Genomic DNA, 17,539 nt, shown 5'->3' with positions numbered 1-17,539 from the left:
TTGTACTCTACAACTGCGCACAACTATCGATAGAAGCACACATGTATTGCAGTTGTTTACCAGAATTGTGCAATGCGTTTTGAGAATTGATTACAAAATATAATTAATCTACAATGAGTGACAACAAACCAGAAGCGAAGCCTGGAGAAGGAATACGCTCCATGCGCAGCACAACTGCTTTCAGACTCATCAACTTTGAACTGTATGCGAAACCGGTAAGCACATCGCACACCCAAATTGAAACTGACTCAATACTAAATCAATGATTTGTAAAAATTATTTTTATAGAATAAAATCATAATGGGCCTGGGACTGGCGGCAGTTGCTGGAGTTTTTGGTTACATTGCGTATATGCGCCATAAATACCAGGCTCTTGGCTATTATGTGGCTGTCAAGGAAGATGGCCGCGAGGAGTTCGTCAAAAAGAAGTCCAATTGGGAAACATGAATGTGAATGTTTTTGCATCTGGAAACTATTTATTTACTGTTTTGCACAATTTGGTACATATACATGAGTTTGTTGTTGCTGTTGTTGCTATTATTGTTATTGCCAAAAAATATATATTTTTTCAAAAAATCACAATGGTAGAAAAATGTTTTTGTTTCTGTTCTTTTTTTTAACTTTGAAAAATTTGCGCACGTAAAGTAAACAGCACATTTTCACTTCTCTTAAAGAAAAATACAAGAAGTACGGAAGTACATAATATGGACGACACCCTAAAAAATGAACTTCCGGAGTGTTTCGTGTTGTTCTCATTCTCATTCTCATTCTTATTCTTATTCTTGTTGTTGTTGCAGTTGCAGTAAACTCTTTTGTTTTTCTTGTTGTTGTTGTAGTTGTTGTATCACACATTTAACAGTTGATGGCATCCAGCATATGTCGCTCTTAGACGGTCAATTTGAGCGCCTTGAGCTCCTCCAGATATTTGGCTTCCATTTCAATTTTATTCAATTGATTCAATTCCAAGGTTTCCCCTTGACCCTGACGCGACTTGAGCTTCTTAATATCGGACAATTTCTTGGCAACACTACGAATCTTGCGATCCTTGTCGCTATTGTTGTTATTGCCATTGTCATTGCCAGGATGACGTGGTGTGCCACCGGGCTCAGTATATTGCACCTGTTGCTGTGGATAATTATTCTGCTGCTGTTGTTGCCGGGGCTGCTGTCGCTGTCTTGGCGGCGCAATTCTGCGCGGCGATTCACCAAAGGTGGTTGCAGCAGCGGATCCTGATCTGGTTGCAGGCAGTTGCTGCTGGTGCTCCACACCATCAGTTGGAACTGCATCAGCTGCAGCTGCATCTTGCGGTGTGGCAGCAGCATCCCCAGTTGTCTCACGCTGCTTGTTGTTCATGGAATTGTTGCCCCTGGCTTTGTTGCTGCGACTGTTATTCTTCTTCTTATTCTTGCCCGAACCTGCAGATGATAAAGAGAACAAAAATATTGAGAGCAATTAGCGATGGCCTTTTAATTGTTCGGAAAAATGATTTGATGACCCAAAAACAAAAAAAGGGAAAAAAATTAAGACCTACTTAAAAAAAACGATAAATTATTTGATTCTCAGACCGAACACTATACAAAATATTACATACAAATTTAAATATATGCTTATAAGTCAGTCCATTTTTATTAAATATATTTAAGTTATTATTTAAAAGACGTTAAATCATTTTAGAGTAGGATATTTATATATATACCATAATGAGGTATGAGGAGGAGCAGTGTAGAGGAGGTTAAGAAAGGCTAACCCTTAAAGAGCCTACAAAAAAATAGATAATCTTGTTTTGCCAAATATGATCGATAAGTCGGATAAAGAGAGACGACTACAATTTACCTAAATAACCATTAAATATGTTGTAGGCATTACGATATTTATTTACTTACAGCCAACGTTGCTCTAAAATCCTACATTTGGGGGGGTTTGTATGGAGAATGTGGAATGGAATGATGGATGATGGATGATGTGTCTTTACAACAATTTAGTAGCGCCTATGCTGGTAGGGTCGATAACGCCGATTGGATCGTATTGAGCTGGCGGCATTTGAGCCCTGGCCTTGGCCTTGGCCCTGGCCCTGTTGCTGCTCGCCCTGGTATCGCCTCATTATGGGATTATCCAAGTCATATTGTCTATGCCAAAATTTCCTGCTGCTATTACCTGGTGCTGCTGCTGGAAGTCCCGGCACCGTCGGCGTCGGCTGCGGCAAATAATTTTCCGGATTCTTGCCCTCCTTTAGCAAACGCAAATGGGGCGGTGTGTACACCTTCTTGCTAGCCTCAGGCTGACTGGACTTGATACCCTCGTGCTTGGCCTTCGTTATTTTTGGCTCGGCAAACGTATTATCCGCGTACTGCTGCCACTCAATGCCGAGCAGCTCCTGCCCCTGCGGCCAAAATGTCTCATGCAGTAAGGCACCCGAGTAATGATAGATCTTGAAGCTAATTACAAAAATAATCATTTTAAAAAATTAAATAGACAATCTTTGATCTCAGACTGACTTACCCATTGCTAATTCGCAGCCGGGGCGCAGTTGTCGCCGTGACGAACCACTCTCCATTTGGATGCCACTCGAAGTGCGTGGTGTCCGCACACTTCAGATTGGCGATCCTCTCCCGCTTGCTAATATCCCAGACTTCGACAGCGCCCGGCAGATTGCCGAAGCCGGCGAGCACCAACAGATTGCCAAACGGATTGAAGTAGGCACAATTACGCGGACCCTCGCCAAAGTCAAAGACAACATCACACTTGAGATTGTACAGGGCCGCCTTAGAGGGCATGAAACCGTAGACGACAACAAATTCATTGGCCTTTGGGCTCCATTTGACGCTGTGCACGGGTCCCTCCTTGGACAACGGTACGGAGCACGTGTCACCCTTGGTGGCCATAAAATGAACCGCCTGATTGCCATAGTAGGAGGCACCGCTTTTGTCCACCTCGGTGCTGGTTAACAGGAGCAGGCCGCTGCCACGCTTGTTCCACAGCATCTCGGCGCGATCCGCTTGAAAGAAGCTCTTGCAGGCGACTGTCTGATTCTGGCCCAGGGCCGGATACTTGTAGAGCTTGCACATGGACGGTGCGCCCTTCGCACCGGGCGTAATAAATGCCAAATACGGCGGACTATTGCCCGGACCGAGGGACAACATGCCGCCACGACTGCCGCCAATTTTGCGGGAAGTCTGCGCAAATCCCACAGCTGGATCCACGGCCAGATCATAGAAGAGTGCCTCGCCGCCCACTACCAATGCAAAGATCGATTCATCCGCTGACCACGAGGGCTGCCAGTCCGTTTGATTCTTTTGCACCGTGGCAAAGACCTCCGTGCCCGTGGCAACATCATAGACGAGCAAATTGGGAGCACCTTCGGGACGATCCTTAGTAATGGCATAATTCTCCCAGGTGCACAGATAATTGCCACGCGGCGAGAACTTCAGATAGAAGGCCTTCGGGCGAGGCAACGTGCACTGCACTGGCCAACCAACAGCATCAGCAACAGCAGTGTTGTTGCCATCAGTGTTGGCAGTGGTGGGGGGCACGTGTAGCACCTTCACCACAACGCCATTCGAATAGGCAAAATAACGGCCATCCGGACTGAAGCAGATCGAACGCGAACTTTTCGTCTCCTCTCGCGGCAAATTGGGCTTGTGTTCATATGGCTGCTTTGCACCAGCTGACGACCACAGTTCAACAGCCACGCTAGAGCGAACTACAAATACGAAGAAGAAATATTAAACGTTGTAACCAACACATATATATTATATATAATATATACGTATACACGTATGTATATATGTATTTACACGCGGTTAAGGCGCTCAGACGAAAGCCCTTTTAATATGCACTGTCAGCGTTTTGGGCTGACGCAAACACTTGTCTAATATAGTTCGCCTGTACAGCAATCGATGTGCATCGAATTAAATGTGTTTTAATTGTTGGATATTTACTTGCAAGGGTAGGAACAACACCGTCCGCAGCCGCTGCCATTGTCTTCAATCGCTCACACACGCACACACACACACACGGTCGCTGGCGATAGTGCTGGTAAACAGTTGTTTGTGTACGCACGGTTGTATTGTTATTGTAGTCGATAACGCTAATGCAACATGGATTTGGCGCGCGTAAAACGAACATCAACCAAAACGTATTCAAAAACTGCAAGGAAATTTCAAAGCTCTACGTGAATTTTAAACATTTTTAGACTAAGGAATTCTATTATTCTCAAGGCATACTTTGAAAAATTCAGGAAAAAGGTATCGGTAAACCTGATTTTACTTTCTCTCCATCTTAAATTCTATACGCAAAGTCAGAGTGTTCGTTTTTGGCTTTTTGGCAACCATATTACGACAGTTCACGTTTAGTTGGTAAGCACAAAAACAAAAAATAAAAATAAGAGTACCACACAATTGGCATTGGAACTTGTTCAGTTACTTTCGCTGAAAGTTATGACCAAACAACCACAGCCGCACAGTGGTCTCAAATGCAAATATTTAGAGTCATTCCAATAACATTTCAAATGAAATCTTAACAGGATATTTGGGCACAAATTGATATGGGTAAAACAAAAGAAATGTAGTAAGATGCCATTTAATGAGGTACTTTGAGACCATGTCAAGTGCTGGGGACCAATGTGTGATAATGACAGACGATTCGACGCGTCGATGACACCCGTGTGGACAGCTAGTACAACAACAACAAGCAACAACAAGCAACAACAAGCAACAACAGCAACAATCAACAACAACAACAAGCAAAAACAACCATATCAACATATAATGGCCACTCATGTTTCAGCTTGACGACGTTTTTATTGTTGCGCGCTGCGAGTGTGACATTTGTTTCAATTGTTACTATTAATTTAATATTATTTATACTCCCAGCCAAGAGTCGAAACACTTTTTCTGCACGGCGACAACGACGACAATTGACTTGAAATTTCTTGTATTTTACCAAAGAGAAATGTGAACACAAGCGCAAAGTTTGAAAGTTTGGTAACTGAGTGTGTGCGTATGTGCGTGTTATTTTTTTATTTCATCTTTTGATAATAACCATCACAAATTAAAACTAATATCGCTTGCCAACGGCAACTTTCCCAAAATGAAAAGCGCCTTTAGTATCGACGCACATGCACACACACATAACTACATACATCAATCCATATGTGTTTACAGATTTTTACAGAATATGCTGTTATGCAATAATATTAATTGTAATTCAATTAAATGCAGTACGTGGCTCAGCCATTTTGCAATGCTTTCAGTTTCTATTCATGCAGGTGAAAACTTCAGTAGCATCTCTGCACATTTGTAGCTATAGTCAGACAGACAGACTTACTACATTAGTCAGTGTCACAGGCAGCTGAATGTATTTTATTATTTAATACATATAAAAAATTACAATTGTATCGATCCCAATGGAAAACATTCATATATACCCATTTCTTTTGCAATCAAATTTACATATCATACGCTTACTGTTTTATTTAATATTTTCGACTATTCTTTATGGTTTTTAAAACTAGTTAAAAAAAATGTTGCCTCAGTTTTTATGTGATCTAGGCAGAGTCACACGCAGCTAAATTGAGTGTACTAGTTTTTTATACCCTTTCAGAGTGTTTGAGATATTTATAATTATGTCGATCACAAAGGAAAAAATAAAAAAATGTCCATACTATACATTTTATAGTTAATTTAATGTTTATTTTCTACTATTCATTTACGATTCATTGAAAAAGAAAATGATCTCTTTCTGTTTTTGTTGGACCGTTAAAAAGATTACAATATGTTTAAAGCAGAAATCATGCCAGAATCCAAATATCATATAGCTGACAGAGATATTATCAGTCAAAGATGTACTTATACTCTGATACCAAAGGTGTCATCGTATATTGGTTCTGTTCAATGTCCGTCATGTTGCCTGTCTGTCCATCCATCTTTCCGTCTGTATGAACGCAACTTTTTTCGATACCCTTACAGATAGAGAATTGAACAGTTAGAACATATACGGGTCTGTGTCCGCATCAATGTGTCATCGATAAGTTGGATAATTGCAAATCGGTAAGGCCACATATGTCCCACAATTTTAAGGTTACAGTCACCAAATTTGGTTGGTATGTTGTTGGCATGTCCTTCAAAGATCGGATGTGTCACGCCCAGCTTCGCCTCCCCATCGCCTATTGAAATGGCTATATCTTCCACAGTTTTTGAGTTAGAACCATTCAATTTGGGAAGTAAATTTCGGGTAGCCGCAGAATCGATACAAAATTTGTGTGGTCACGCCCACATTATTTGCTGTTTTGAGTTCGAGTTCGAGAGTCCTTCACTAACTAATATTACAAAATTATTGCATAATACTCTATAATTTTAAATTAAATATTTGCCGCATTTTGGGGATGTTTCATTTTGAGTTCGTTTTCATTTTAATTACAATTTATGTGAGAAATAGTTTGCAAACTGTATTCAATTTGGATTCACTCTTTCTCGATTGCCGGCTTTACTTGGTATCCAAACGCATTTTCATATCAAGGGGTCAGCAAATTTATTCATCGCCATCTTCGGCCTGGCCCATACAATCCCCACAACAACACATTACGGCTAAACAAGGAGCGCAAACTATCATGAAAACACAAAAGAGACACAACAGCACTAAGACCACAGTGCAGCCAATTATAACAAAAAGAATCGATCCTCCCTGCTGATCTTCGGTATCTCTAGTCAATGACTCTGCGGACTTATTCATTGTGTTTGCTCTTGAAACGCACTAATGAAGAAATGCAAAATTAACGTATGTCTTTAGCAAAATCGATTCATTTGTTACTAGCTGTTACCTGTTACATCAACTAGACAAAAACAGAGTTCTGTTAAAATGGGAACTCGTCATTTAGTTGGCCATTAAAAGTTATTTCCTTTCATTCTTAATATACATATTTTGATTGTTTTCAGTAAGCCAACTCATTTTGAATCAGCTTTGGGATTACTAAATAAGCGCACACTTTGTTACAAACACAAAAGACACTTTATTTAAAGATCTATTGTTAGTTTATGTGTACTTCTTATTAGGACTGGCATTATCCCAAAGACATATTTAAATTGATTACACAAAAACCAATATTGATTTGTTGAATTTGCATGCAGTGATTAATTCTAAATCTCATCTCGCAGTATTTTCTAAGCTCGATTACAAACATAATCAATTTATAAAAATTTTCGAATAATAAGAATAATGATTTTAGTAATAATTTTACTTTTGCCCTGATTTATGCGGAACTGCATTTATTTGACACTCTGATATCGAAGGTAGAAGGTCGACTGCCAAACTTGGAAGGTAGATTGCTGAGTGTGTCCATCAAAGGTTGACCTATAAAGGGTTGACCTATGGACGTTTCAAAACTACCCTAATAAAATTTAAGGAATTAATGAATATATCCGAGAGCTTAAAAAAAAATTCCCTTAATTAAAAATATTTACCCTTGACATTTTTAAATTATTACAAGTGAGAACGTTGCAGTCGGGCGTAACCGACTGCTTAATACTCTGATGCCATAAGTTATGCCATCTGATAGCACTCCAATTATTACACTTGATTGTCGTTATGAATCAATTAGTACAATAGAAACTGTCGTTAAAAGTCAGTTTCTATTTAAGATTCTTTAATCAATATTATTGTTATTATTATCTCTGAAATGATGCATAAACTTTTTGTCAACTGTAGTAAACTGAACTGTCAACTGACAGCTGACAAATGGTTGGTAAATGGTTGGTTCTACAACAATAAAATGACGTACACGCTGCATTTGGGATTTATGCGCAGCTTTGCGTCAGAATTGTGCGTTCTTCATTCCATTCCAGAGCTGCATGCGTGTTTTGGCGTTCGCCTGCCGCTGCTTTTGCTGCAGTTTTGCGATGCTCGCGCAGGCATACATCGGCCTAGACCGTGGCCAATACGAAGACAGACAGCGAGACCGACACCGACACCGAAACAGAGACCAAGACCAATTCTCCAATTCCAGAGTAAGCGACAACTACAACAACAGCAACGGCGACGGCGGCAACAGGTTACGATCAATGCGTCGCTGTCGCTGCGCAGTCGCGCTGTCGCGCAGTCGCAAGCGCAGCTAACGTCAGAGGGGCGGCCAAGTGCTTAAGGAATGGTAAACGTTACCTGTGCACGTCAGTCCAAGGTGAGCGCTCGTGCTGTTCGGTTCGCTGTTTTTGCCATCATCTGTCCCGCGTTGTTTTCTCAACACTCCTCCTTTAAAAAGACCAAAAAGACGCTGAGCTGTGGAAATTGAAATTCTTTTGTGACTCGTGTGTCCGTTACGTGTTTCGATCGAGTGCTGTGAAGAAAGCAAATCAAATTTGTATACACACAAACAACAACAAAAAGAAGAAGAAAAAAACGTTAAACATACAAAACAACAGAGCTGCTCCCAAGTACAGCAGATCAATAAACAACTCAACACACTTTAAAAATGGAATACCGGTGCTTAAGTAGAAGTTCTGTCAAAGTAAGTGACCTCAATAAGCTAAAAAAAAAAGAGAAATAAGAAGAAAAAATAACTAAAAAGTTCTCTTGGTCTCGATCGCCCGATACTCTGTATTGTATCTGCTGTAAAATAATCTTTGCTAAAATAAAAATAAATTCTTGAATAGTAGTAAATATTTTCGATTTATCAACTAAACTGAAGAGGTGAGCAAAGGGAATTACTTAACACTTGAAATCAATGTGTTTACTGTTAGTTTTTAGGTTTAGTACAGGGTATGAAGACAGACAGTAAGCAACAGCAGCCAATAAAGCGCCTGCAAAGGAAGCTTCAGCTTCAGCTTCAAGTTGAAGTTTTCTCTCAGGCTGCAAACTCTCTTTGGCTCTTGGCATTGTTCTCAGTTGTTGTTCTCTTGTCGTTGTTGTCGTCGTTGTGTCTGTATTCCTTTTAACGATGCAAACCTGTATGCCATAAAACTCTAAAAATATGTGTGTACATGTGTACATAAATCTGTAAGTGCAATGTGTATGTGCAGCCTGCCTGGCAGAGTCACAGAAACACCTTGGTGGGTCCATTAAAGATTAAACGATTTTGGGTTTGGCTGCTAGGCTTTTTTCATCTTCTACTTCTTCGCTTCATCAGGAATTTATGCTGCTTGCCTCTGCTTGGCTCTGTGGCATGTCAACGACGATGCCGACGACCTATTTGTGTTGTCAGCCAATCACTTGTTGAAATTAGCACCTTTCATTGACTTTCTTTTTGCCTGCTGTGCTCACACACACGCACACACCCAACACACACACTCTCAGTTACAGCCTTATCGAAACGAATTTTTAATGAATTTGCCGTACTCAAATAACTTTTACTAGGCACTTTTTGCCAGTCGTGTCACGTTTCAATTATACACTTATGGGATTTCCCTTAAATATATTTTATAAATATATCCAAATTGATTATTTTTCGCACAGATTAATTTTTGCATTTTGGCATGATCATTGAAACTGATTTAAAAATCATTGAAAATTAAATTGATTGGTGAGCTTGAATCTATAAAATAAAAATATATCATATATGTATATATACATATATGAATAATATAAAGAAAAATGGGCATAACTATAAAACATACATATCTGATACAAATAATAATATTAATAACAATTTAAAAAATAAACAGCATCAATCATTGTCAAGAAATATTCACTTAGCAGCTTTCATAAGTTTTTATAAATAATAACAATAATTAAAAAACTGAGCGTAACTATAAAACATACATATCTTATACAAATTATACTATTAATAGCTTAAAAAGCAACTAAGATCAATTCTTAAACAAAAATCTTTTGAGAGATCAGCACGTTTCGGATTGAGTAATACTTCGAATGAAATATTCTGCAGTTTTTTATTTACTCAACCTCTTTTTATGCGATTGCTTAAGCTTAATATAGTTGAGCTCATCGATCTGCAAACCTTTGACACTAACACTATGTTGATGCAATCCCGTTCCGCCTGAAGACTGTTAGAGACGTGTTCAGTAGCCGTGATGAAGATGATTCAAAACAAATTCCCAGACTGATTCAAAGAGCCGCAGGCAGAAAGCAAAGTTTTTATAAAAAGTAGGCTAAACATATTCATACTTTGGTTTTTATACGGTGTCCCGTGATTGTTGTTATTGCTTTTTTATTTATTTATTTTTTCTTGTTATTTGTAGTGTTAGTGTGTGTGTGTGTATGTTTGGAGACGGTCTTTTGACACAAACACACACACACACACACACATATGGATATGTGTGTGTTCATATTTTGAGCGTGAAAATCTCATTCATGCGTGGCCAGTTTTGTTCTTATTCTTATTCCTCATTCCTCCTCTTGAGTGTGACTAAAAGAGGAAGCAGAGGAACCCAACCTTAGAAGCAACCAATCTGAATATTTGCAAAACGGTGCATAAGCGGCATGAAAACCTGAAACTGTAAAACAAAGAAGTCTTTTCAGTCTATTTAGGTCAAAATGTTGTTGCCATTGTTGCCATTTCTGATTCTGATTGCCGTTTGGAAATAAAAATTATGTCTGCTTCTATACATATATATGATAATTGTTATAAGTTTGTGTTAACTGGCTTATTTAATGTAGCGCCAAGAACTAACAGTACTTGGCCCTTAGCCCATAATTGATGAGTCGTGCCTGCCTCTAGCAAATATAAAAAAGCGTGTAGAATTGCTTAGTGAAATTTTTTTTGGGCTGCCCGAAGCAAAAAAAAAAAAAGGCGTAATGAGTAAAAGTGTCAGCGACTGTATCTAATTATTATTGTTATTATTTCGGTTCTACTCGGGGGCAGCGAAATTTTTTGTTTTATTTGCTCTTAACCTCGTTTCCACGCGCGAACCGCCAACTTCAGCCGGACAATGGCCAAATGGCCAAAGAACGCACGCAGCATGCGAAGCAGCCCAAAATGAAAGCTGTCGTCATCCAGCGTGTGGGAGGAAGAGAGAAGCGGCAATAACCGCAGCCATTGCACTTGTCAGCGTCTATCTCTGTCGCACACCAGCAGCAGCACTGCTAAAGCTACAGAGACAAATGGCAATCCTCGTGCGCACCGTGGTTTCAGTGTCTGAGAAAACGTGCTTTGCATATCTCTAAAAATACAAAGCGAAAAACAGAAAATAAAAAAAAGAAACCGCATATTGAAAGTTTTGTCGCTTGGGGTTATCACGCCAAAGCGCAGAAAATGGAAAGAGAGAAAAAAACAACGGTTTAAAATCAAAGCTACGCTGAGAACAGTTCGACAAATGTTCAACATGCACGACAAGTTGTACAACAGATTGAAACAACTCGGATCCTGCAGCAACAAAGACCTTGAAAATTGTGCCAAGCAAAGCCAAGCCGAGCAGAGCAAAGCAAAGCAAGCCAAAGCAAAGCGAATAGTAATTTATTTCAATCAATAGAGATTACCACCACTGACTTCCATTGTGAATGTGAATGCGAGTGTGAATGTGAATGTGAATGAGGATGAGGATGAAATGTGGAACTCTGCTCTCTGCGTGCCAACAGCTGCTTATCAATAAACCAGTTGCGAGTTGCTCGCTGTTTGTTTGTTTGTTTGCTGGCTGTCAATTTTATCTGTCGTCGCCCCATTGCTTTCAGAAACCAATTTTCACTTGAACTATTGCTGGGAGCGCCCCACATTATAGGAGCCAATTGTTGCTTTGTGTTTGAGAATTAAATATTCTTTATTAAATGCTCATGCTTTTCTAAGATCTGCCAGGTAATAATACAAATACCAAGAGTGCGACATCTGCGACAGATAGATTGAGAAATAGAGACAGAGATAGATGGATGAATGTGGGTCGTTAACCTCGTTATAACGGCACCTTATATGTCTGCACATATGTATATGTATATGTGAATATTTATATGTATGTGTGTGTGCTCTTTATAGTTTGCTGTTTCTTTTGCTGTAGTTTTAGTTCTTATTCTTTCTCACCTTGTCTACTTTGTTTTTTATTTGTTGTTACGCGTTAAGTCATCAACGACAAAAAAAACACACACATACACACACAGCATAAATACTTACATACATACTATGACATTTAGTGCGTTTGCCGCTGCTGTTTTACGTTCGCTGTTACTGTTGTTGTTGCTGCTGTTGCTGTTTCTGTTATGTAAGCGCTCTTTTGTCGTCGCTTAATGACGCCGCATTAGTCCGAAAAAGTTCAAATTGTCGCCGTAAGCGCCTTCAATGGCTTTTTGATTAATGCATGATTTTACAATTTCTAACCCAATTATGAGAAGGAAAAAAAATCGCTTATCATAATTATGATAATTATTTGCATCTTTCTGTGTACAGTCCCCAAGTCCAGTCAATTTCAATGAACTCAGAGCAAGATGACAAACAGTCAGCGGCTGGCTAGTTACGAATATATTGCCCCTCATTAGACTTTTCGCCTTTTCATCAAAATTCGCCTTGGAGGCAGGCGGCGACAGCCAATTGTCATTCACACGACGGCGAATGAAACTTGGAATGCTTCAAAATGTCATTAATGTGAAATTAGTTCGAGGAGTAACTAAGCTTCATACACACACACATACATTGCTGTACATATATATATATTTATAATGATTATTAAATGAAATTGTCGAAAAACAGAAAGTTAAAAACCGGCATTGACAATGGACGCATTTAATGACAACTACCAGAAGAATTTGACAAAAGGGCCAGCCAAAGTTCGAGCTTCGAGCGTCGAGCGTTGAGTTTCGAGTTCAGGTGAGAGTGGCCCCACTGCGAATGAAGGAAGCCCCGACTGTGAGACCAGACCAGACCAGGCCACACCAGACCAGACCTGCCTGAAAAGAGCAACAAAAGCCCGTTCATTAATTTCATGTAATGTGAATTGTGAAAAGAATTAAATAATAGAATTTCGCTTTCATTCACTTCCCACAAGCGGCAAACACGCAATGGGCCATAATGAGTTAGCTTGTCACTTCAAACATTTTGTCAAATGTGCAATTGAAAAGAAAGTTTAGTTTAGTTTTGTCGTTATTTTTTAATGCTTTCGCATGAAATGAACAATTTTATCACGCAAGACGCAGACAACGGTAATAATAGACAGGCATGTGTAATGTAATAATAAAAGAAATGTTTTAAATCAATTTGAAAATAACTTCGCATTGCCATTGCAATTATTTTTTTTAATTTTTCTTATTTATTATTGATAAACATCAAATGCTGGTCTGGCAGTGGTGGGGGGCCAGTGCACGTTACAACTTGTCGGGGGACGGCGACGATCAGACTTGAGCTTATTATCATTTTAGTGGCATACGTGAAATGATTTTCTCAACGGGAATCTCTTTTTTTTGTGCTGCTGCAATTTGATTCAATCTTAACTGGTTTTTCGGCGTTGGCCTCTTGCCTTTGTTTTTTTTTTTTTTTTGGTTAGGCCAACACTTGATCAACAAAAATCTGCACAGAGAAAGTGAAAGAAAATACCAAAAAAAAAAGAAGAAAGAAAAAAATCAAGCCAACGATATACATAAAACTAAAAGTAGTGGCAATAAAAAGTTCAGACCGTATTAGAAGCCAACTTTGCATGTGGTTTGAAAAATGTATTCACATCTTTCTTGCTGCTGTGGTTGTTGTTGTTGTTGTTATTGCTGTTGCTGTCCGCTTTTGGACGCGCCAATTGGAATTTCTTCTTTTGTTTTTACTTTCACGTACGATTATGGGGGCGATTGCGGTTGTTTTTTGTAGCTAATGTTGCTGTTGTTGTTGTGGTTATTTATGAGTTCTACTAATTTGCTTAACAACTACTACAAAAAAGTTGAAGCGGGTCAAGTCTGTAACCGCCCGCCTTTATTTAAAGAAAATAGAAATTTGTATTATTGAGCTTGTGGTTTGTTGATGATGAAAACGAAATTATTTACTCATGCTTTTTATGTATTTATACATAACATATGTACGTCATTTAATAGTTTGTTTGTATTTCTGGGAACTGGGAAATTATATTAGGAGTTACAACCCCAAGCACACAGGCCAGGCCTAAACAAAGAGGGACAGAGACAGAGTACTTCACTAATAGGCTAACTGCTTATGCCTTTAGATAAAACGGTTTTTATGAAGCAACAAGTAAAATTCAAATACTCATCATATTTGTGTATATTTTATTACAAAAATTACCCGCTTTTAGTCGATCGTTCCATTCCGTTATTAAAAAATGTTCAAAAAAATTAAATTCTGATTTTATTTTCAAACGTAGCCAATGAATAAATAATAAATAAATTATAATATAAAGAATAACGAGTCAAATGAAAAACATAAAATATAAAATTTGCCAATTTTGACTGTAATCGTCTTAGAACTGATAAGCTGCTGAAAGGCATACAACTCAAGCATATGTGTTTATTTAATATTTATTTACAAATGAGTTTTTGTTTGATGAGATACCTTTTTTTTAAATATTTTTCCCTAAGAATATGTGCACAATTTTTAGATTGGTTTTCAGTCAACGCTTTGCAGTTGCTGCTAAAAAGCATTACTGTAATAATGTAGTAAGACATCAAGTATATTTTAGATAATTAAAGCGAAATAAGAACTAACTAAAAGATAACTTAAAAAAAAGTAAAAAATAGATTAAATAAAATTACAAATTTGTAAATTTAAATTTAAGAAATAAAAGCACTTTATAAGGTTTATGAGAGTTGTTTAAAAAAATCTCATGCCAAACGGCTGATTCACCTGTAATCTGGGTTTCCTGCTGGGTATAGCATTGTGGTATTTGTTGTCTTTATGACGGATGACGCAGCCGTTTTTGACCTGACACTTATTGGCATGTTCGCAATTACCGTTATGAGCACAAAACTACACGAAGAAAGAGGCTTGGCCGCTAACAATATACATAGATAATATATTGAGATATGCATGCAAACGGTTTTTATTTATTTTTTGTTTTTTTTTGCTCTCTATCTCTCTCTCTTTCTCTCTCGATTTACAGCAGCTAACGGCACTCTGCGTCATCAGCATTGCACTCAGATGCGCCAACGCGGCGCTGTGGCCGAGCTTCAGCAGCAGCAGCAGCAGCAGCAGCGCTGACGATGCGCCGCCGCCCAGCAAATGCGTCGGTGCGCGTGGACTTAAATATTTGTCGGGCGATGCGTTGACAGATTCACTAGACTGCCTGGGTCCGAATAATGCGCCTTATCCCAGGTATGCATTTGTGTATATGTGTGCGTGTGCCTTGTATGAGTCAGTGTTGTCAAGTATGCAAAACTTTCTTTTCTAACGCCTCTGCTCCGTTCATCTACATACGTATTGCAGTGCGGCCGTTGCGCGCACATTCTCCAATTGGAACGGAAATTCGCGACGTGGACGCCAAAGTAAATTGCCCAGCACGTTGGATCCAGCAATAACGACGAGTGCATTGTTGAGGGCCTACGATGAGGTGAACAATGAGGCTATCGGAAGCAATCGTTATGGTAAGTCGGTCAGCCGCAAATACGCTAATGATAATCGTGGCGTGGCCGCAATTGATTTTATCGTTTGATTGATTGATTGATTGACTGACTCTGTTTGATTGATGATTGCTTAACTGGTTGTTTTTTTTTTTTTTCCATTTTTGTATATCTTTGCGATTCGCTTAGGTCGCTCGCTAAAGAACGCTACGCCGGCGCAACAGTGCAAAAGCGATACGCCGGCGAGACTCTGCAAGACGCGCTACAACACCACGGCGCCCATGTATGGCGTTAGCTTGACCTCGGGTCAGCCCGTGACCATTGTGCAAAAGTTTCCCGATCTGCTGCAGCAGGTCGTCTTCGAGGTGTGCGAGTGAGTATTCAATAATAAAACGAAACGAAAAACCCATAATTAATGTGTGTGCAAATATATTATATATACATACATACATATGTGAATATTTACACACACTGGCTAAAAAAAATAATATCACCACTCTCAAAAGAAATGTTTTCAAAAGTATCTTTTATAAATTTGTCAGTTTAGGAATATCATACGAATTCGATTTTAGAAGTGGAAGAAGACTAAAAAACGTGAGAAAGAAAAAACAATCCTGCCAATACTCTAAATTAGCACAGCTAGTTTCTCAATCCCTTCGATTCCGTTGACCATTTAACTCTTCAATATATATAGAAGAATTCAAATGTGCATTTGTATTTATGCAAATTACAAATAAATGATTTATATATATATATAGATGTATACGGAATCGATGTTCAGGAGCAATACAAATTTAATTTATAGGGGAATACTAAAAAATGTATTAAAAATCAAAATTCAAAAACTAATGTTTTTTTATTTCGCAACTTTATAAGTGTATATCAAAAATCTACTGATCGCACATTATCGATCAACCAATTCAGCGATCGTTAGCTTATTTTTTCGCTCAAGTTCGTTCACGAACCAGAATCGGGCTTATGCTGTGTTTCTTTTAAGTTCGTGAGCGAACAAAAGAGAACGATCAAAGCGGTCAGGCATGATTTGAATAAAAGCATACCAAATTGTAACGGTAATATTGTGATCAGATATTTATATGTGTGATCGAACTAACGATAACGTTGGCAAATCAATTAATTTATTATTGGATTTGTTTGGCTTGCTAATCTATTCTTGTATAACTTTAAATCTAGAATGTAAGAAATAAATATTCATATATAAATTATAAAAGTGATTATAAATAACAATATATCTTCACTCCTTGCAGATCCTCCGAATGCGACGTGGTGCGCGGCGAGTGCACGCAAACATATGTGCCGTATTTGTTCCTGGTTATACCACTTGGCCCCGTAACGCTGACCGGCCAGGATTATGTGCTGGTTGAGAGTGGATGCGTTTGCAAGCCGAAGTATTCGACGGGCGCCGCTCAGGAGCCGAACATGATACCGTAGAGGGAGGGAGTTGGAGATGGCAGGTGGGATGTGGAATGGTGGGATTCGAAAGTGTGATCCTTACTGGTACACAACAGCAACCAAAAGAACTGAGCGAGGTTACGTATGATGGGGTGGAGCCGCAGAATGTGCTTAAATGTGGAATTATTTTTTGTAGCAAAATCAAATGTTCAATGTTATTTATTATTCGTTTCTAGTTTGTCTCTCTTATCTCTCCCTGTCGCTGTAAAAATGGAATAGATTTTTGCTCGAAAAATAATGCTAGTATTAAGTTTTTAATTAAAATTTATGCATTTAAACTTAATATCATTAAATGCGCGCACCATCAGCTGCAATACAAATTATTAGATTTGTAGTCAGAAAAAAAAGAAAAGAAAGCAAAACCGACAGATTAAATGAACAATTTACATGGCAAAACAAACAAATTTAGTTTATATTTACAAATAGTAAATTAATTATAACACGCCTTTTTTAACGTTTTGTTAAAATTTATTTGTATGTACTAATTTTAAATGAATTAAATTATTTTAAATAAACCTTGGCTGTTGCCGCAGCGAATTTAATTTAGACCCATACGCAAGTATTCATAACACAACAATAAAATATTGCCGCCAAAAAGCGCCGTTTACTGAAATTGCTTTTCTTTTTTAAATGAAAACTTATCGAGTACGATATA

The 17,539-nt window shown here is 38.5% G+C and overlaps 3 protein-coding genes across 3 annotated transcripts; 2 read left to right on the top strand and 1 right to left on the bottom strand.

The window, feature by feature from the left end:
• Window positions 1-42: 42 nt before the first annotated feature.
• Window positions 43-593, top strand: LOC6558181 (small integral membrane protein 8). Its single transcript, XM_001985537.2, has 2 exons — window positions 43-215; window positions 289-593. The coding sequence occupies exons 1-2, from the start codon at window positions 114-116 to the stop codon at window positions 445-447; spliced, it is 261 nt and encodes an 86-aa protein (XP_001985573.1). The 5' UTR covers window positions 43-113; the 3' UTR covers window positions 448-593.
• LOC6558367 (eukaryotic translation initiation factor 2A) lies at window positions 445-4,214 on the bottom strand. Its single transcript, XM_001985538.3, has 4 exons — window positions 3,939-4,214; window positions 2,500-3,700; window positions 2,155-2,435; window positions 445-1,415 (listed from the first exon to the last, which is right to left on the bottom strand). The coding sequence occupies exons 1-4, from the start codon at window positions 4,123-4,125 to the stop codon at window positions 886-888; spliced, it is 2,199 nt and encodes a 732-aa protein (XP_001985574.2). The 5' UTR covers window positions 4,126-4,214; the 3' UTR covers window positions 445-885.
• A 4,093-nt stretch (window positions 4,215-8,307) lies between these two features.
• Window positions 8,308-17,323, top strand: LOC6558713. Its single transcript, XM_001985539.3, has 5 exons — window positions 8,308-8,497; window positions 14,958-15,169; window positions 15,281-15,438; window positions 15,604-15,787; window positions 16,680-17,323. Exons 1-5 carry the CDS (start codon window positions 8,462-8,464, stop codon window positions 16,861-16,863), a joined length of 774 nt encoding a protein of 257 aa, XP_001985575.1. The 5' UTR covers window positions 8,308-8,461; the 3' UTR covers window positions 16,864-17,323.
• Window positions 17,324-17,539: the final 216 nt, after the last annotated feature.

The sequence above is a fragment of the Drosophila grimshawi genome, unplaced genomic scaffold, assembly GCF_018153295.1.
Source record: "Drosophila grimshawi isolate 15287-2541.00 unplaced genomic scaffold, ASM1815329v1 contig_44, whole genome shotgun sequence".
Lineage (NCBI taxonomy): Eukaryota > Metazoa > Arthropoda > Insecta > Diptera > Drosophilidae > Drosophila > Drosophila grimshawi.
Note: the sequence above shows the minus strand (reverse complement) of the source record. Positions and strands in the feature narration are given on the sequence as shown.